Below are 21,461 nucleotides of genomic sequence, written 5' to 3'. Positions count from 1 at the left end.
GTGTGTTAATTTCAAGGAGGAACCGACAATAGGGAAAAGGGGTTGGAAACGGAGCAAAAGGCATCTGTTGGGAAGACAGGAAAGTTGCGCGCTACATTTTTACCTCAACTGCGCGCTAAATTCGCAGGGATGTGTCCCAAACACTTGCCTGCACCCAGAGGCTACCGGCCCGTCTGACTCCAAATGTCAAACTCTGTCAGATTTTTTGGATTGTTTTTCGTTATTATTATTTTTTTTAATCCATCACTAAAGTTTTGCATGCCCCCCTCCCATAGGCCGAAGCTTGGACCCACCTAGCCTCGAGGGCCCGGGGAGTCCAGACACCTCCCTGGCCCCGCCTAGATTTGAAAAGGCCTTCGAGCGGCTCCGCGTAGAATCCCCTCGGAGTGGTGACCGAATTAGTAGCTTCTCCTTAAGAGAAAGGAAAGGAGAAGGGGTGAGGGTGAGGGGAAAGGGGAGTAGGCAGAGAGGAGGAGAGGGAGACGGAAGGGAAAAAGAAAGAGTCAAGAAAAAAAAAAAAAAAGGCACTCTCTTTTTCCGGTTCAAAAACCTTAAGAGGGTTTGGGAGATCTGGTCAACTTTCCGAAACATCTGAATCTTTTTACAGTCCTCCGTTCTTTCCCTGGGCCAGCTGTGGGGAGGGAGAAGGCAGAGAAAGGAGGGGGTGAGGAGCCGGAGAGAGGCGTGGAGGGGAGGAGGGGTAGCGAGCAGGCCGGCGCGGAGCGCATAGCCACCGCCTCCCGGCCTCTCCAAACTCCCGGCCAAGGCGCGCGGTGGCGTCCTCGCGCTCTCGCTCGCGCCCCCGCCCGTCGCCCGCGCGAGCCAGGCATGAATGCTGAGACTTGCGTCTCTTACTGCGAGTCGCCGGCTGCTGCCATGGACGCCTACTACAGCCCGGTGTCGCAGAGCCGGGAGGGCTCGTCGCCTTTTAGGGCATACCCCGGCGGTGATAAGTTCAGCACAACTTTCCTGTCGGCCGCCGCCAAAGGGCAGGGATTCGGGGACGCCAAGAGCCGGGCCCGCTACGGCGCGGGGCAGCAGGACCCGGCAGCACCTCTGGAGAGTGGCGCCGGGGCGCGGGGCTCCTTCAACAAGTTCCAGCCGCAGCCGCCCGCCCCGCAGCCGCAGCCGCCCGCGCCGCAGCCGCATCTCTACTTGCAACGAGGCGCCTGCAAGACGCCCCCGGACGGCAGCCTCAAACTCCAGGAAGGCGGCGGCGGCCACAACGCGGCCTTGCAGGTCCCCTGCTACGGTGAGTGCACGTGCGAATCCCTCGGGGCTGGGGACCCCTGGACCCAGGGCTCCGGGACCTTCGAAACGCGATCAACTTGCGAGAGGCGAGAGTTGGCGGGCTGGGGAGGCGCGGGGCTGAGCGGTTTGTGACTTTGGGTCGGAAAACGGGGATCGATCTCTCCGAGGAGACCGGGGGAATCCGTCCAGCCCTCTTGGGATCCCTCGGCCAAGGGCACGGAGTGTTGGCTGTTAAAACTCAACCCGGAGTCCGTTTCTCCTCCTTTTCGGCGTTTCCACAAACCACTTGCTTTGCGTTGCCTGCCGGGCCGGCTTCGAAGCGGATGCTTCGCAGCACCGGCTCCGGGCGTGCGGCGGGAAACAGTCGGAGCGCAACGCTTGGGCGCCGCGTTCCCCGGCCGCCGAGGCCTGGCTCCTGGCCGTCTAGGAGGCTCCTCGGGCGGCGCTGCAGGTGGGAGCATCGCAGGTGCGGAGCCTGGCCGGGGAGCCTGAAGCGCGGGCGGCGGGGCGCGCCGGGGATGCGGTGGTGCTGGGGCGCCAGCCGGGCGCGGGTTCGAAGACGCCCCGGGCCGCGGATGAACCGAGTCGGGGTGGCTCGCCGCAGGCGAGGCGGGCGAATCACAGTTCCCAAGCGCTTCGCCTTGGGCGATCCCAGGGAGGCGGCCGGCCTCGGAACCAAGCCTTAGGACCGAGCGGCTGGGAAAACAGGAAGCCACAGAGCTCCAGGCGGAGCGGTGCTGGGCAAGAGGGAAGGTTCTAGGTCCTGATTTGGGCCCAACGGGAACTCGAGGACTAAATGACCTCCAAGCCCCCTTGAACTCGGCCACGGGACGCAGGCCTGGGCCCCGGAGCGCCGCGACCGTAGAGGAGGAGAGGGCTTCTCAAGGGCGGCCTGCGGCCAGAACCTTCTCTGCTACAAGATCGGCACTGGTGAGCCCCAACCTGACAGGGAAAGAAACTGAGATGGATGGGACACTCTCTGGGCTAGGAGCGCTGGGTTCACACGCTCCCCCTTGGGCCACGGCCTTCACACAGGGCCCAGGAAATGAGCTGGTTCTGACAGGACAATGGTTTTGGCTGCACTGACCAGGCGGGATGGAGAGACAGAGGTGAGACGCGCTGGAGGCCTTGGCGACTGGAATAACCTTAGGAGACAACTTATGCGGATGCATTTTTTTTTTACACTCTGCCTGGAACTGGCTCCCCGCAGGCTCAGAAGGGATCCACTAAGTGGTTATTGACACGAACAAGCATTCACAGGGTCGTACTCTTGTCTACACTTGGATTCTACACAGACTCACACACACACACACACACACACAACCTCTTCCTTAGGAGCAGCGGGCTCACACGCACGCACAGTACACTCCTGTGGCCTCTCCCCCAGAGCCGCAAGCTCTCAAACCCAGAGAACAGACGAGCAGGTTGAGAGCTCCGGGGGATTTCCCCACTTCCTCAACCTTGCCTCTCCACCTTCCTGTTGGAATGAGTTCAGGCCGTGTGCAACACAGCCGCAGCTCCACACTCAGGCAGAGAGGAGCTCTCACCCTGTCCACACGCCCCTGCCTGCCTGCCCCCCACCCCTGGGGCTCAGGCTTCCTCCTCCCCCAGGCCCCTCCTGGCCCCTATCCTTTGGGAATGTTAGGTGTGGGCATATCCCAGATGGAGCATCCCATGGACAGTTTTCTCTCCCTCTGCACTGGTTTTTCGTGTTTTAGAGAAATTCCCCAGCAAGGCGTCTGAGAAAATAGGCAAGTAGAGATCCTACACGCTCCCAATGTCTCATTTGGAAATGTTTTCAGCTTCGGAGGGAAAGGAGGAAAGTGTGAGACCCCTCTGAGCACCGCCTCTGAGCCCTGCTGGGCTCCCACTGCCAGTCTCCATAATGCACGCCCGATGGGCAGTGGCCATGGGGCTCCCCGCGCTGTGACCTGTGAGTGAGGAACTTCTCTAAAGCCCCGTTTCCTCACCTGCATCCCAGGGAGATGACGGTCAGGCCTCAATGGGGAGTAAATGTCTCCCCCACACCACTTGGCCCAGAGAGACAGCAAGTGTCTCGCCTGCCCCCTCCACATTTCTTCCATCGGCTTTTGTGCTGTGTTGGGAACCTATAAGCACCCACTTGTGAGGACAGGGCAGGCGCTGACCCCGCGCTGATAAAAAAAAAACAAAAACCCAAAGCTGCAGTTTGGGACAAAAGGCAGCTTGGAAACACCAACAGGACTCCACTCCCCGGCTGTCCAAGACGGAGGCACCGCTCAGGGCGCGGCCACAAACTACGGACAGCTCTGCTTACTCTGTCCTTCTCTCAGCAGCTGCTGTCTCTCTGGCCAGGAGGAGATTTCTGACTCTTGTAGAAAAAAAAAAAGGCACATTAGGCCCAAGAGGAGGAAACCGAGGCACCAAGAGGTGAGGTTCTGATGCCCACAGAGGCGGTTGGGCAGAGGGCCTCTGGAGCTGGCAGCGTGCAGGGACCCTGAAGCACACACACCCCGACATGGTTCTCTCCCTACATTTGTGAGAGTGTGTACCCCAAAGCGGGAAAGTGAGTGAGTAGGAGGGTAAAAGCCTCGGAGGTTCCCGGGAGCTTGAGGAAAGGCAGAGGCAGACTCAGCTTTGGTGCTAGGCTGACTGTGGCTCGGCCCCCACCCAGTGGAGCTTTGGCCTGGCAACCACCTTCCAGCTCTGTTGGTCCGCGGGCCAGAGGCCAGTTCCTCCATCTGCGTAACTGCTAGGAGCAAAAGTGAGGGTCTGAGGTCTCCTCCTCCGGGAGCCAGTTCTCGGATCCAGGCGCTCCTTGACCAGAGAGGTATGGGCCTGGGGTCTGCACTGGGGCCATGGCCCGAGAGCCCGGAGCAGGAGGCCGCCGGCAGTCTCCAGCGGGAGGGCTGCTCGGAGATGTGGAACTCGGAGGGGAGACACGTATCCAGGCTGCAGAAGTCCCTACCCCTAACTGCGCCTCCGCTGCTTCCCCGTCAGTACCGAAAGGGTCACGAACAAGGTAACTCCACGGCTCCCTTCAGGCAGATGCATTCGCGTTTTTAATGCAAGAGCCCCACCAAATCCTGCCTACTGCAATCCCGACCCCACCAGTTTCCCTGGAGCCACACTTTGCCCTTCCAAAGTCCCCGCCCGTCCTGGCCCATCCTTGGCCACTTGAGCCCCAGGAGACCCGCCAGGTTGGAGACCTGATGTTTTTCAGCTGCTCAAAGAGCCTCATCCCTGTAGGAATTGGAACCCTGGCATCTCGCTCACAAGAGAGGCCAACTCTCCAAGCCGCCAGCGCCACCGCGCTCGGCACCCCAGGCCTCGGCCAGGCGCCCCGGGACGCTTCCGAAAGCAGCCTTGCTCAACCTCCTCTTTCACTTTCGATTCGGTGCACGCAGGTTTTCGTTGCTAGCCGATTGCTACCTTCCCATCCCGGCGCCTGCGAAAGCAGAGCTCTCAGCGCCGAGGTCTTGGGAGACCGGGCTGGGCCGGAGACCCCTGGGGCGCCACCGAGGGGCTGGCCTTGATTTGTTGAATTAGACACAGTGATTGAATGCTAGAGATATTTATTCCCCCATCACCACCGACACAATCCACACACCACGAAATGTGTAAACTCCACGTGGGTCACAGTCAAATTAAACCAAGGAACCGGGGTGTGCTTTGTATAAGAGGGATCCCCAAAAAGACAGGGAGAAACTGAGGGGCGCGCATTAGCCTTAAGAACCCGTGGATGATTGTGGGATGAGGAAGGGAAAACTCAAGTGTAGGAGCTGTGACGTCCGGGATCCCAGGTCAACTGGGGGGTGGGGAGGAGAGGAAGAAAGATGCTTTTAATTTTTTACTTTGTTAATTTCTGTAGCCGTCACTCTGCTCCAACGGTCCAGCCTAAACACATACCATCTTAAACAGAAAAACAGGAGGCCCGGATTAAAAGTCTCCTATTATTTTAAAATGGTCGATGTGTCTTTATTATAATTTATATACAGTGAAATGTTGGAAGAATTGTTAATTACATGCTCATGGTATAACTACCATGTGGATGGAAATAGAGACCATTTACATATTGTATCCCTAAACGAAAACTAGGGTGGGGGATTTTTTTTTTTTCAGTTGTTTCAAGGAAATTTCGGAAGAGGCTTCCGGGGAGCCAGAGAACCTGCCCCCCTCCCGATAGTGGCGTTTCTTGAGAGAATAACCTTGCTTGTCCGGCATTTGCGCAGTCCTCACTCTTGCAAGGGAACGGCCGGCTGCCCCAGGAACCTAGCCGCCAGAGGCTCTCTCGAAGCCGCTGAAGCCCCGAGTTTTGTGCGCTGCAGAGAGGGGCCACAACAGGAAAACAAGTTAAAAGTACCAAACGTAAAATGTCTCCATGCTCCGTGAGAACTTTCGTTTCAGAAAGCAGCCGCGCGCACGTTTCCCCGTGGTCATACCTTGTCCCTTGGCCCCAGCCCTTTTCTCTCTTCCCGCAGATCTGCGTGCGCCTTTGTTTCGGGGACAGATTGAAATATAAAATGGAAATAGAACGGCCTTCGCGTCTACGGGGGCTGCGGGGAGGGAGCGAGGGGTCCCGGCGTTTGTTTGGGGTTTGGACTTCTCCTTCACCTCTGGTCCAGGTTGCCCGAAGCAGCGGGCGGAGAAAGGATAGGAAAACTGCCGGGATCCCCAGCGGCTCCGAGGGCTTAGGGTGGAGAGCCACGAAGCCCGAGCTGCAGCGGGTGCGCCTTTCTCGGCCGGGAAAGGGGAGTTGGTGGGGCGGATCTGGGAGAATGCCTGGCTGGAGGCAGCCTCCGCGTCCTCAGCTCCCACGACCCCTGCTCCCCACCAGGAAACCGAAGGACCTCGGCACTGGCGGTGGGAGCCTGGTCCCGTATCTGGACCCAGCTTACCCAGGTGCTACCTGGCCACATGCTCCCGCCCGCTACCTGGTTCCCCAGGAGGTATTACGGTTACAAGGCGGGTCATCAGATTCGAAAACCAAGACAGGGGGTACTCAGCTGCGGAATGATACCACCCAGCGAATTTAGAGTGAAAGGCACCCTCCCCCCCTCCCCCACCCCTTGGTCTGCGGCTGTGGGCGCCACTGGCCAAGGGCTGGTCCAGACTAGACAGTTGAGAAGAGGGCCTTCCTTCAAAACAGGGCCTTTTTAGAGAAACACTTCTGTCTGGCCAGCAAGCCTTCCAGCCATAAGCTGATGCTTCTCAGAGATCCGAGTTCCCGCTGGTCCCCCAGGGGCCTCCCACGCCGAGGTGCAGCCTGTGCCCTCTTCTCTGGCCTGCAGATGGGCGGTGACACCCCCACCTCCATTCCCGGGGTGGCCGCGGGCAGCCGACGCCCGCACTGCCTGGACGGCGTTCTCTCCAGGAAAGCTGACTCAGTGGTGCGGCCGGAGCCTCCAGTGTGTCCACGGAGGGGTCGCGAGACCCCGGACGCACCAGAGGCCGTGCACCCCGCGCCTCCCTGGAACATTCTGCCACCTTCCTGGAACATTCTGCCACCTTAGCCAAGACTCTCTTCTCTGCCCCATCCCACCCACCCCCCACCAGCAGCGCCAAGGAAGGGAGGGAGCCGTGGAAGGGGAGTTGAGGCTTGGCGGAGAGGAAAAGAGACGTGCGAAGAGGAGGCTTGGAGCTGTGAAAGCCTGGGGACTGGGCAGCGGGCGGTTTCGGAATCCGGCTCCGGGGGCAGCTAGCAGGGTCACCACGGCGCATGAGAGGAGGGTGACGGGGAGATACCATAGCCCACCCGCATGGAGGGTCGCTGACAGAGGCGCCACCACCTGCCAACTACCCGGTTTTCCCCACGACCACAGCTCGGTCGGTCGTGCCTTGGGAACCACAGAATTGGGGCTGCTGGGCGCGGGCGCGGTGCAGCTGTGCGCTTTAGAAAGAGGGGGAGTCGGTGTGCATTTCATCAGATTCTTAAAGCAAGATTGTCCTGGAGCGGATTTCCTTCCAAACTAGGGGTTTGGGAACCTGGGCATCAGCCCCAAGCACCTCGAAAATGGACTGCTGGGGACCTGGGTCGGGGCAGAGCAGCAGGTTGTCCGAGCTGTCCGAGGGCAGGGCTATGGCAGAGAAGATGGAGAGGCTGTGGGAGGTTTGGGGCGGGCGCTAAGGTCCAGCTGGGCACATGTGCGGGTCAGGGCGCACAGTCCAGGTTGAGATGGAGGCGGTGTTCTTTACTCCCCTCACAGCCTTGGGTCCCCTTCCCCTTCTGGATCCAGATTTTATTTCTACGAAATCTGGGAGTTTGGACAATTTCCAAAGGCCCTCTAGGGGTTACTGTGCTGGTACCAATTTGGACTCTCCCCCCTCCCCCGCCCCACCCTGTTTCCCTGCCCTCCTCACCCTCCTCACTTTTCTTTTGTGTGGGAGGAAGCTGTGAGCACATCCCAGTACCTTTACTGGTGCGGGCGGAGGCCTGGGAGTGGCTGTGAGTGCGAGTCCCGCGTGACCATGGGGCAATGTTCCCGGCTCACACTCATCTGTCCTGGACCTGCTCTCCCAGGGTGATTCCGGAGACCATGCGTGCATACCAATTCGTGTGCACGCCTATGTGGAAGTCTCGCATGCCCCACAGCACTTGCAAGGATGCACCCAGTAGAGACAGCAGCGTGCAGTATAGACAGTGCTTGCAAGGATGCACCCAGCATAGTCAGCAGTGTGAAGGTGAGAATGGGCACCTGCATGGGATTCCGGGCGCGCCCCCGCACCCCCCGCCCAGGGGAGGGACCTTGCTTGTGGTCAATGCAACCACCAGAGGCTCAGGCCAGGAAGCGGTGATGAAGAGCCTGTGCTTCATGGCCTGTGGTCTTCCCTGTTGCTGGTCGTGGCTCCCCAGGGAGGCTGACTCACCCAGTGGCCGGCAGAGTCTCCCTGGGGCCCCTGGGGGTGGAGGGAGCCCCAGCGGCTTCCTAGAGCTCTCACCCAGCCCACCCACACTGCAGGGGGGCCTCCTCCCACCTCCAGCAGTCCCGAGGAGGAGAAACCAGCCTGACCACCATCTTTATGCGCGTTGCAGATCTTATTTGGCAAACGGAGGCCTGGGCTTCTCTGGTGGCTCAGTGGGAAAGAACCCACCTGCTGATGCAGGAGACACAGGCTCAATCCCTGGGTCCGGAAGACTCCCCTGGAGAAGGAAATGGCAACCCCCTCCAGAATTCTTGCCTGGGAAAATCCCATGGACAGAGGCAGGCTATAGTCCACAGGGTTGCAAAAGAGTCGGACTGACTCAGCCGCTAGTCAACAACAAACTGAGGCCTGAAGAGGAATGGAACCCCACAGGCGAGTCAGTGGGAAGGAAGGAAGGACTGCAGCGGGTGGGGAAGGAAGAAGGAGTTGGGGGCTACCTCCGCCCCCTCGCCCACCGTCTCCTTTCACTGTAATCCATCCAGTTAGCCGCACACTCTGTCTCATACACAGTAGATGCTTGCCCTTTCCCTCTCCTTCAGAAATTATATGGCCTCCACCAGGAGCTCCTGGGGTTGCCAGGGCAACAGAAGAGCACTGATGGGATCGCAGGAACTCATCCCCAGTGTGACCCAAAGGGCAGGGACTCCTGCTCTCCGCCGGGCTCCCTAACCGAGTTTTGTTTCCTAAGTGTGTGGAAGCCCGGCAGTGAGCGCCCAAGGGCATTACCTGAGGCCACATGACCTACTTCCTCCTCTGAGGCTGACCACCGGCCAGGTGGGGGGACCTCGGTTGAGTCCAGAAGCCTGGAAGTCAACCCTCCAACGTGATGGGTCCAGGTGTCGGGGTGGGTGTCCTGCCCAGTGTTGAATGAGACACCAGGTGCCTCCTGGCCCAAATGCCCAGTTTTCACAGAGAAGGGGACCGGACTGAAATGCCTAACTCCAGTTCCTCACCAAACTTTGCCTGGGTCTGTGCCAGGCCTCCTGGGGGATTCTGTGAAGCCCTGGACACAGCCTCTGCCTTCGGGTCCGGATGAGGAGACAGACTAGCTTGGTTCACTGCAGTTAATGGGTTGGTGCTGGAGAGGCGAAGCCACAACTCAGGCTGGGCGGAGAAGGGCAGCAAAACTCACCCGGCTCCCAGGTGGGTGGAGCTTTACCCAGTAAGGGGAGGGCCCAGAGTTGCCACAGACCACCTGGATCTTCTCTGGTGGCTGAAAAGCCCAGAGCTTCTTCTCTGCTTTCTCCTTTCCCCGTTCTGGATCTGGGTTCGTATGTTGGCTTTTCCCTGGAAATTGCCTGTGTTTTTGAAACGGTCTGCTTATCTCTCTAGTTTATTTCTTCATTTGCAAAACAGGGGCTGTGTGGGCCAGTCCTGCCTCTGTGGGAGGAAATGTGAGGATGCAGAGAGGTGATATGCCTGCAGGGTTATCCTGCAAGGCGGTCACAGTCTCCAGTAAGGACTAAGGGCCCCGCCTTCTCATTTCATCTTGCAGATGATTGAGGTATTGTGAATGGTGGTGGCAGTTGGGGGCAGGGGGGTGTGTCCGACCAGGTTTCAGAGTGGGAAAGGAAACGTTGGGGCCTTCCTGGGTTTGTGGGCCTCCCTGATATCCAGGGGCTTCCCTGGTGGTTCAGACGGTGAAGAATTTGCCCTCAATGCAGGAGACCTGGGTTCGATCCCTGGGTCAGGAAGATGCCCTGGAGAAGGAAATGGCAACCCACTCTAGTATTCTTGCCTGGGGAAGCCCATGGACAGAGGAGCCTGGTGGGCTGCAGTGATGGAGTCAAAAAGAGTTGGACACGACTGAGCAACTGAACACTGATACCCAGGAGCCCCCCGGCCCCGTGTGCAGCCCCGCCACTCAGCCACACGGGTCGATGTCTGGCTCACGCCCCAGCGCTGATCTGGGACAGCTCCCCAGACACCCTGTGAGGAGGGAGCTCTCAGAAGGGCAGAGAAGAGGAGGATGTGCCCAGTTCTGCTGCACAGATCTCCTTTCAGGGCCTTGGTCTCCCATCTGAAAACCCCTGCCTGGGACCAGTTGATTTCTGAGGCCCTGGGCTTGTTCTGTGCTATTCCAGGCTTGGGTTTGAGGCATCAAGAAAGATGGGTGGGTCCCCCATGATCCTGAGGGGGACTCTGGCCCCCACCACTCTGCCCAAGGCATTATATCAAGAGGCTTCTCAGTCCAGCCTGCCAAAGGGGAAGAGTCTGGCGGGCCCTGCACGTGCAGGACATGGACCATGAGGCAGGGAGGCTGGTGGGTGTGAGTCGGAAGGAGGTAAGAATCAGCACTGCTGACGGTGAGACGCTCATGATCCCCGAGCTCTCCTGAAGGTGCTGCTTCTGTGTGATTTCACTGAACCCCAGTCCAGCCCTGTGAGGGAGACCCTATCATCACCCCTATTTCTCAGATGAAAGCAGACTCCTAGAAGATGAGTAACTTACCTAAGGTGGGACAGCTTGGCGGCGGGAAGGCAAGTTCTTGATGGCCAAGGGCTCCAAGAACCCAGAAGGCATCCTTTTGTGGGATGATCCTAATTGGATTTGAGGTCACTCTCATCCTAGCTCAGGCTTCCCTGGTGGTTCAGATGGTAAAGAATCCACCTGCCATGCGGGAGACCTGGGTTTGATACCTGGGTTGAGAAGATCCCCTAGAGGAGGGAAAGGCTACCCACTCTAGTATTTTTGTCTGGAGAATCCCCATGGGCAGAGGAGCCTGGCGGGCTGCAGTCCATGGGGTCACCAAGAGTTGGACACGACTGAGCGACTAAACACAGCTCATCCTATCTCAGATGACATGGGATGGAAAGATTTGGGTTTACAAACATGGCCTCCAAAGAGCTCCTCCATCTGGAAGTGCAGTGGCGGGGGTGGGGGGACGGTGGGTGGGGAGGAGGTCAAGGGTGGGCTTGGGGCCCGGCAGGTCCGAGTCTAGACCTCACCGTGTGTCCTTGGGCCTAGCTTCTTCCCTGTTCAAGTGTCCTGCTGCGCAGTCGTAAGAACACGGGGTCAGGTGTGGCATCGGTGCCTCTTAACTGTTGTGAGGGATTGCATCTTAAGTCCCAGAGGCCCCAGGAACATGCCAGAACCTCTGATCAGGGCAGGGTAGAGCTGAGGACCATGTGCCATGTGCCGGAGCAAATAATGGGGAAATACCTGCCTCCTGGGGAGGCTGAGAGCCTCCGTGAGGCTTTTGTCTTAGGAAACAGTTTTGTTTCGAACTGTTTTCCCAGAGCCTGGAGCAGGGCTTGCTATACAGGGCAGGTGCTCAGGGAATTTGGGGAAGGAAGGGAGAAAGAGAGGGAGGGAGACAGGGAGGAGGGAGGGAACCTTCCCATCCTCTCTTCCGTCCTCCTCCTCGTGAAGGAGGCGTGGGCATGGGTGAGAACCCGGCTTCTAGTTCTCGTCTACCCTGACGAAAGGCATCTCCTGCGGGGACCCCTCCATAGCGCGGTGGAAGGGGGACCTTGAGTTGCTCCGTCTTGCACAAGCCTGGTGTCCTGTCAGGCTTGCAGTTAGAGGAGCACCTTTTCCCACCCTGTTCCCCTCCGCCGCCACCTCAGAGGCCATGACTACAGTCTGGGGTCTGGGCGCCGCATCCCCCAGGTGGCTGTAGTCTCCCCCTCACCTGCCCACACACACCCTCCTCTCCTCAGGGCTCCCCCCTTCCCTGCAGTGAGCTCTGGGCCCCTGGTTCTTCTGCTGACGCTCCTCCCTGGGTCCTCCCCCCTCCACCCCAGGGCTCTGAGATTCCCCCCCTCCAGGGGATGCACCCCTCTGCTCGGGCCTGTGTGCCGTCCTGCGCTCACAGCCTAGATGGGGTGGAGTCAGCCCTCAGGGTGGCGGCCACGATGCTGCGAGCCAGGCGCCAAGGGGGCGACGGACGGAGAGGTGGAGGAGGCGCTGACGGAAGGGCTCCCCTCCCTCCTTAGAGAAGGACTTGGGCATAGAGCTGTCAGAGGTGTGCTGCCGAAGGCTCCTTCGCCCCATCCAACCCATCCTGCCGCTGGGTTGTACCGCTGTGTTGTTGGGTGTGGAACGCTGGGCAGTGAGTGAGTTAACGTGTAAACTAAATGTGTAAACATGGCAGTTCTCGGGAAGAGTGCAGATGGACTGGGCCTTAGTGGGTAGGGGCATTTGAAGTGGGCCTTGGAGGCTGAACAGGAGTTCACCAACCAAAGAGCTGGAAAGAGCACTCTAGAGTCAGCAGAGAGAACATGGGTCAGGAAGGTGCATGGGGTGCCTGGAAAAGAGCAGGTGTGTGACTTGCACGGGGTGTGATGGGCAGAGGGAAGAGTCAGCCTGAAGAACAGCAGGGGCAAAGCAGAGAGGGCCATTCACTTTCTGATGAGGGGTTCAGACTTTGGGAAGCCCCCTGGAGGCCTCTGAGCAGTGCAGTGAGAGGCTGCGACCTCAGACTTAGTGTGGCCTCTTTCAACATTCAAATCTTTATTTTAATTAGGGATAATTTTTATTGTGGTAAAATATGTGCTGTGCTAAGTCATGTCTGAATCTTTGTAACCCTATGGACCGCAGCCCGCCAGACTCCTCTGTCCATAGGATTCTCCAGGCAAGAATACTGGAGTGGGTTGCCCTGCCCTCCTCCAGGGGATCTTGCCCACCCAGGGAATGAACCCGCGTCTCTTGTGTCTCCTGCATTGGCAGGCGGGTTCTTTACCACTAGTACCACCTGGAAAGCCCGTGGTAAAATATACGTAACTTAAAATTTACCACTTTAAGGATTTAAAGTGAACGACTCACTGGCATCAGGTACATTCATGGTGTTGTGTGACCATCACCACTATTTCCAGAACCTTTTCATCATCCCAGATGGGCCCATTAAGCAATAATTCCCCATCTCCCTCTCCTCCCATTCCCTGGAAACCTCTGATCTACTTTTCATCTCTGAATTTTCCTACCCCAGGCACCTCATAGATGTTGAATTACACAATGTTTGTCCTTCTGTGTTTGACCATTTTGTCAAACCATTATTGACCATCTGTCTTTTGTCTTTGGAGAAATGTCTATTTATTTGCCCATTTTTGACTTGCATTCTTGGCTTTTGTTGGTGAGTTATAGGAGTTTTATGTATATTCTGGGTATATCTATATCTATATATGTATATGTGTGTTAGTTGCCCAGTCATGTCTAACTCTTTGCAACGCCATGGACTGTAGCCTGTCAGGCTCCTGTGTTCATGGAATTTCCAGGCAAGAATACTGAACTGGGTTGCCATTCTCTCCTCCAGGGGATCTTTCTGACCCAGGGATCGAACTCTGGTCTCCTAGGTTACAGGAGGATTACAGGTCTTCTAGATTACAGGTGGATTCTTTACCATCTGAGCCACCATATATATATATGATAATCCCTTGTCAGATATATGATTTGCAAATATTTTCTCTATTGTCTTCTTACTTTTTGGATAGTGTCCTTTTGATGCACAAAATTTTTTAGTTTTGAAAAAACCCAGTTTATCCATTTTTTCCTTGGTTGCTTGTGCTTTCATTGTCATACCCAAGAAATCATCGCTAACTCCAATGCCAGGAAGATTTCCCTTATGTCTTCTTCTAAGAGCTTTATAGCTGTAGCTCTTAAGTTGGGGTCTTGAACCACGCTGAGTTAATTTCTGCAGATAGTATAAGATAAGGATCCATCTTTATTCTTTCCCATGCAGATACCCACTTTTCCCGGTATCATTTGTTGAAAAGACTGCCCTTTCTCCATTGAATGGTCTTGTCAAAAATCAATTGGCCATGTATTTGAGAGTTTATTTCTAGGCTCTCTATTCTGTACCACTGGTCGATGTCCCCAGTGTGGCATGGCCTCCTGAGATGAAGGTCCAGAGTTCCAGAATGTGAGGAACCTCATTAAGTCATCCTGCAGGCACGCGCCCCACCCTGCTCTGTACTCCTGGGCCCCTGGATGTCTTCAAGATTTTCTGTTTCCTCCTCATCAGAGGCATCTGCTGCTCCCTGTGGCCCACCCTGGTCATCCCAAGCTCTGTCCAGTGAGTGGCTCAGCCAGGGACCGGGTAGGATTCGGCGCCCCTGGCGGGTAACCAGAGGGGGGAACAACGGAGAGGTGGAGCAGTGAGAGCCCCAGAGGGGGCTCGCTCGTGAGACCAGTACTTCCTGCCTCGGGACCCCCAGCGCAGTTGGTTAAACAGAGGCCTGGTCTCCTGGCCAGGTGGAGCGGGTTGCCATTTAGGGGATCTTCCCTACCCGAGGATTGAACTTGCATCTCCCATGTCTCCTGTGTCTCCTGCGTGGCAGACGATTCTTTATCCTCTGAGCCTTCGGGGAAGCCCACAGGCAAGTAACAGGCGCAGCTTCTAATGCCTTGGAATCTTGTAGAAACTGTGTTTGTCCTACGGTTGGGCTGCACCGGCTGCCTGAAGCTTCAGGTGCCTTTGGTTCAGTGAGGCCAGTATTGCCAGGACCTGGGAACAGATTTCAGCCTGTCCAGCTGAGTGACCTTGGGCAAATGAGTTGACCTCTTTGCTTCCTTGCCTCGATTTTCCTTGTCTGTAAAGTGGGCATATGAATCATATGTACCATGAAGGAATATTCTGAGGACTGAGTAAGGTGATATAGGTAAAGAGCTTACGGCAGCAGAAGTGCTCAATAAATGTTAGTTGTTATTGTTGATAATAGGATGTTGCTGGAACTTTGAGTAGGTGAGGCTGGAAACTTTGACAGACAGTTATGGTTGACTTGAATGCATAAAATTGGACAATGAACAAATTATTGCTGAGTCTATGCTGGGTGGTTGACAAAACGTTTTAAAATACATCTGAGTGATGAAAAAAGGGTGTAGGCTGGCTGGCTGCCCAGCATGGGGGCTGGAGGGATCAAGAAGGGGCGAAGGGTAGTCCTAGGCCCTTTCAGACCCTTCAAGTCACATCTGCTGGGGAGTTTAGGTTCCCCTTCCTTAAACTCGCAAGAACTGACCGCTCCTGAAACGGCCTCTTCCTTTGCTCGGCATCAGCTCTGTGCCAGGGATCAGGGGCTGCCTTGGAGAGACCTTGCCTGAGTCGACAGCCAGGGCCAGGGTTTACCTAATGAGCTACCCAGGACTCAGCCCCTCGGATAAGATTACACGAAGCCACTTTTGTGCTCCGTAAGGTCCATTCTCACTGTTTCATGGGATGAGTCGTCTCCCTGACAAGTACTGTGCTATCCGCCTCTTTGCGACTGTGGACCCGTAGCCTGCCAGGCTCCTCTGTCAGTGGGATTCTCCAGGCAAGAATACTGGAGTGGGTTGCTATACTCTCTTCCAGAGGATCTTCCCGACCCAGGGAATGAACCTGCATCTCTCACGTCTCCTGTGTTGGCAGGCAGGTTCTTTACCACCACCACCACCTGGGAGGCCCTGAATAATCTTATCCATCTTTATCAACCTCAGAAAACTTTAACTGGCAACCTCACAATGAATCCAGCTATGATTTTTCCCTTCTTGTCCAAGGAGGGAGAATATATTCTTGCTTTTGGGGCTTGTAAATGATTCTTTAATTTAGCACGAACACATCTGGAGGAAGAAAACACTTGATTTTGGTGGGAAAAACATTCTCTCTAGGCTGATGTGGTCGTTCTACAGACTGAGACATTTAGTTACTTAGCAAGATTCATTTAATTCAGGTGTTTGCTGAGTTGGTTGTTCAACAGGTATTTTTTGAGTGCCAGATGTGGGGACCAGAGTTTGTCGAGACATTTTCTCTGCCTGTGATGAAGATACTGGCTAATGGTGGAGGCTGCCATGTACCCACACTTGGCAATGCTTTGTGAAAAGCACTTGAATTATTAGGAGTAGTTCGGGGGCTTCCCTTGTGGTTCAGCTAGTAAAGAATCTGCCTGCAGTGCGGGAGACCTGGGTTTGATCCCTGGGTTGGGAAGATCCCCTGGGGAAGGGAAAGGCTACCCACTCCAGTATTCTGGCCTAGAGAATTCCATGGACTATATAGTCCATGAGATAGCAAAGAGTCAGACACGACTGAGCGTCTTTCCCAGAAGAAGAAGGGGAGTTTGGAGGAGGGCACGGCAGGGAATCTACAGAGAGGAAGTGGTAACAGACTCGGGCCTGGAAAGGTGATTTGGGATTCGAGGGCAGAAAGGGCCCTGACATAGCCCTGAATCACCGAGGGCCATGTGACAGCAGACAGCAGAGCCAGTGGGAGCGGCGGCTCATTTCTGGAACGATCCCTCTCGACACTCCCCACCCCCAGATAGCTTTTGGGTGGTATGCTGGGTGGAGGACAACGAAGGCCCCCATGGAGAAAATTCTTCTGGAGCCCTTAAATATCCTGGTGTGCATCGCTAGGAAAGTCGTCCAGATGTTACCAAGTGTCTAAGCAGGAGCGAGGTTTTCGTAAGGAGCTCACAACTGCTCTGACCTTTGTCAACGGGCGCGTAAGCCACACTGTCTTCAGTGCAGCGCTTAAAATTACAGGCCGCCTTTCATGGCTGTGCTGCAAGTTGCAACCTAATCTAGGTCAAAATGTATTTATGAAAAGGGGCTTTCTTGAACATCAGCTAGCAGTTTTAAATATCTATAACAAATGACAAAAGAGTTTCAATGTTTCACCCCATTTATTTCTCTGTTATATGTAGGTAGAAATGAGCCTTGATTGGAAGGGGACTAGGGTAGGGGGGAGCTGCTTGGGACAGAGGTTTGTGGAATGTTCTGGGCAGCTGGGGCTGGGGAAATTTGAGCTGAAGAGAGTACACCTGGGGCGGGGGCGGGGAGAGGGTGAGACATTGCAGCCTGAGGGACTCCTGTGGTCTCGCAGCCGCCCTGGCCTAACTTCCCTCCAAATAATAAGTGTGTTAATCTACCGAGGAGGGTTCCCGTTGACAGACAGCGTGCTGGCTATCAGGCAGAGGTGTGCCTTCTCGCTCCTGGCCTGACTGAGCCCTCACAAACGTGCTGGGAGGTGGGGATCCGCCCCCTTACTTTACAGATGAGGAAACCGAGTCGCACAGAGGCCAAAGTCACTTTGCCAGGGCGCGAGTGGCTTGGAAGCCTCCTAAACAGTCTCCCCGAGAAATTTCCCCATTTCTTTGAGGGGGAGAGCTGACATTTCTCCATCGTATGCACAGAGCTAGCTGTACACAGCTTCGACAGACCCCTCCAACCAGATCGCTGCCCGTCTATAGATCTGGAGAGGCCCCAGAAACAAGGCTTCCTGCTCCAGGCTGGCCGAGATGCTCCTGCCCTGTCCACCTCCCTCCACCGTAACCCCTGCCTCCCCTAAGGAGGGCTTTTGTAAGGAAGGGGTCGTGCTTTATTGGACTTTGTGATTCCATCACCTGGAGCTTTGCCCAGCACATAGCTAGCGCTCCAGAAATGTTGCTGAATGAATGCAGGCAGCAAGTCAGGGGCAGTTTCAGGAGTCAACCCAAGTCCGTCCCGCTCCAAAGACTTCGCATTCATTTCACCTAGAGCAGGATCTGAGTTTCTCCATCTTGCCTCCCTTGGATCCAATGGTGGTATTACAGTGGCCCCAAGGGGATGCTTGGGAATGCAGGTTTCCTGATGCAGAGGAGAGACGGAGGCTCTGAGGGATTAAGGAGATGTTTAAGGACATGCCCTAGGCCACATGGTTCTGTGAAGGTAGAGGGGGACAAGGGGCAGACAGACCACCGAGCTGATCTGAAATCAGAAGACAGTCCTTCCACTGACAGGCGATGTGATCACTCAGGTCTCCATATCCTGCCTGAAAGGGGAGGGGTGGCCCAGGGTGGCCCCTGAGCCCTGGGGCTTCTTGTTGGGCTGAAGGGAGAATAGGGGAGGTTCCTTCTGTTTCTCTGGGAGTGGACCCAGCCTGGGCCGGTGCCCCTTCCCCTGCTGGGTCCCTGGATTCCCTCCAGCCTCATGAGGCAGGGCTTGGGGATGAGACCTGGGCTGGGCCAGGAAGCGGGGAGCTGGGAAGCCTCAGTGTCCATGAGGAAGGCTGCTCACAGGGGTAGTCAGAGTCCGTGACTGAGATCACGACCCCAGCCCACCCCAGGGAACATCACGAGGTGATGTCCAAGTGTTAGATCATAAATGGGGTGACCCATGGACTTCCCTTGTGGCTCAGTTAGTAAAGAATCTGCCTGCAGTGCAGGGGATCCGGGTTCGATCCCCTGGAGAAGGAAATGGCAACCCACTCCAGTATTCTTGCCTGGAGAATCCCATGGACAGAGGAGCCTGGCAGGCTACAGTCCATGGGGTCGCAAGAGTTGGACACGACTGAGCGACTAAACCACCTAAACCAGCACATGGGGACCCCAAAGCTCTGTTCAGGTTAGTCCACCGAGGTGGACATTTCTCCTAAGGCTCAACTGTATCACCCAAAGACAAGACCAAGTCGGCCGGTGCCCGCCCCCACCCACCACAAGACTGCCTATCTGTGTACAAGAGACAGCTCATCACCACGTGATGAGTTGGACACCGGGCTTGGAGTCGGACCGTCTGGGTTCAAATCCCAGCTCTGCCCCTCCTTGCTTTGTGATCTTGAGCAAGTCAAGCTTCTCTGGACCTCAGTTTCCTCATCAGTAAAATGGGGGTTAAAACACTGACCTCTTAGAGGTCTGAGGAGAATCAGAGGAGACAGTGAACAGGTCAGTGCTGCTCCGACGCAAGCAGTGGAGTGATGGTTTTATTGTTGCCCCCTAGGGGCCTTCCCCCAGGGCTTCTCACTTAGTAATTTAGGACCAGCTCAGCTGAAAGCTGGGTGTCCTGTTTTGCCATAACCTGTGGTTACCGGGCCTTGCCAAGACCTCGGTAGATGTCAGTACTCAGGTCAAGTTCACATCGTTGCTGAAGCCTCTTCTGGCCTTTTATCCAGCACCGGTCACTCCTCCCCATGGACCCTGCCTTGCCCAGGTCACAGGGCTCTTGCCGTCAGGCCCTGTAACACTTGACCAGCCCGTGGTGTCATCTGCCCCTTCCATGAGGCCGTGACTAAAGGGAGGCCCTGGGGAGGTGCTTGGTGAATGAACAAACCAGTCAACCAAGGAATGAGCACCGTGAATAGACGCAGCCCAAGCCACAGCGTCAGGGAGAAGAGAAGAGAAAAGAATCGGGCCTGAGCTGGGATGCGGAGAGGACCTGGGGGACTGAAGGAAGGCCGGGTGAAGGCCCGCAGGGACCCTAGCCAGTAGTGGACTTTCTTTTCTTTCTCTCCAATTTTTTTTTTAAATTGTAAAATACAGGTAAAAATAAAATTTACCATCGTAACCATTTTCAAGTGTACGGTCCAGTGGTATGAAGAGCATTCATAATGTTGTGCAACCATCACCACCAGCCAGCCTCATAACTCTTCATCTTGTCAAACTGAAACTCTGTCCCCACGAAACACTAACTCTGCACCCTCCTGGGCCCCAGCCCCTGGCAGCCATTGTTCTACTTTCTATCTCCTGAACTCGACTACTCCAGGGACTCGTGAAGTGGAATCGTGCAGTGTTTGCCTTTTTGTGACTGCTTGGTGTCTTTCAACATGATGTCCTCAAGGCTCATCCGTGCTGTAGCCGGTACCAGAATGTCCTTCCTTTCTGAGGTTGAATAATCCTCTACGTGGAGGTACCAGGCTGCTTCTCCACTCATCCACCGATGAACACTCGGGTCGCTTCCATGCTCCAACTATTGTCGGTGGGCTTTCCTTTTAACCACTTCTTTTTGGATGCAAGGAAACCTTACCCTTTTGGACTAACTGTAAGAGAGCTGAAATTAAAATAGGCTCAAACAATACCAGATTTTTTTAAGTTCCAAGGATAGCTTGACCTCAGCTAACAAAATACTGCCTCCTACGGCCTTAGAAGAACCACATGCTTTAATGGGGTCTCCGGTTGCTTCCGAGGATGGAAATGAGGGTTTCCATAGGCTTGGGGAGTCAAGGTTTGTCCCTTGAGTTGATCTGCCTTGTGATTTTGATTTCAGTGTGCGAGCCCGTTTGGAGAAGTTATGGACGGTGCTGGTGAGGGGGAGGCAGAGAGATTGCTTCCTAGACTCTAGTCTGGGTCCTGTTCAAATTGTAACAAATGCCCGGGGGTTTCGGAACTTGGATTCCTGGATAAAGTGGTTTCTTTCCATTTGTCTGCATTCTTGTTCTTTTTAAAAGCTTTTTGTTTTGACATGTTTTCAGACATCAGGAAAGTTAAATGTAGAATACAAAGGACTCCCAGATCCCTTTGACACCGATCCCCCATATCTTAAAGTTTTACCATATTTGCATTATTGTCCTCACTCTCTCTTGTGCTCTTTCTGTATGTGTATATTAATATATATTCAGATGCACACATACATTTTATTTCTTTCAGAACCGTTTAGGGGTAAGTCGCAGACATATGCTTTTTTACTTTTAAATACTTTGGTATTTAGCAGAGAATGAATATAAATCCAGACCCAGTGTCAGGAAGAGGAGAAGAAAGAATTAGTTGGATGTAAACTGGGAGATGGAGTGACCCTGAAAACAAGGTCCCGAGAAAAGGCCTTGGTCCACATCGGAGGTCCCAGATGTTTCACCAGGGCCAGCACTGAAGGTTGGATACAATGGGCAGATTTAGAGGCATCAGAGTGGAGGAATTTTCCTGTGGCTCCCACATTTTTTTTTCCCCTTCTTCCCTGACTCTGTCTCCTGGCTGCCTTGTCCCAGCCCAACACAGGTATCCACTCCAGGAGGGCCAAGAGGAAGATGCCCCAGGCTTGGGGTTCAAATCCTGCCTCTCACCAGCTGTGCATTCTTAGACAAGTCCTTTACGCCCTCTGGCCTCAGTCTCTGGAGCTGTAAAATGGGCATATTTCACATGGCTGTTGTAAAGAGCAGCAGTGGGGGGCATGACAGGTGTCTTAGTACCGGGTAAATCATGAAGCACAGCTCCTGGTGTGTAGTGAGAGCGCAGGGCTGATCCTTTTCCTTCCTGATTCTACCCCCTCGCACCTCTGGTTCACAGGAAACCTCTCCCCTCAGTGTGGAGTGATGGAAGACGGGCCTGCAGTCCCCGCGACTGCTGACGCTTCCCCGGGGAGGGGCCCACAGAGGAGCCAGCAACAAATCTGTGAGCTGCCTGGACAGCCAACTGGGCAAAACCGGGGTGGGGTAGCGTGGGCATGGCTCAGCTGTTAGTATCCAGCGATGTTAGGGGCCAGCGATCCCCCTCGGGTCTCCACGAAGGGAGGAGATTGCGGGGAATAGGAGGACCTCGGGTCAGGCCGGCCGCCCGGTGGCTGGTGACGGTCAGTGGATGTCTTCTCTCTGAGCCTCAGTTTGCCCATCTGTAAAATGAGGGCGCTCAACGCAGGGGGCTGACACGAGTCAAGAA

At 55.4% G+C, this 21,461-nt stretch overlaps 1 protein-coding gene across 1 annotated transcript in view; it reads left to right on the top strand.

Moving 5' to 3' along the window:
• Positions 1-828: 828 nt before the first annotated feature.
• The window catches only part of ALX4 (ALX homeobox 4), a 44,892-nt gene continuing 24,259 nt past the window's right edge, over positions 829-21,461 (top strand). The window contains exon 1 of the mRNA XM_061140399.1: positions 829-1,252. Within this exon, the coding sequence (XP_060996382.1) occupies positions 829-1,252 (424 nt within the window). The remainder of the gene's footprint in view (positions 1,253-21,461) is intronic.

This window comes from Dama dama, chromosome 1 (genome assembly GCF_033118175.1).
Source record: "Dama dama isolate Ldn47 chromosome 1, ASM3311817v1, whole genome shotgun sequence".
In the NCBI taxonomy this organism is placed as follows: domain Eukaryota; kingdom Metazoa; phylum Chordata; class Mammalia; order Artiodactyla; family Cervidae; genus Dama; species Dama dama.
This window is presented reverse-complemented; position numbering and strand designations above follow the sequence as displayed.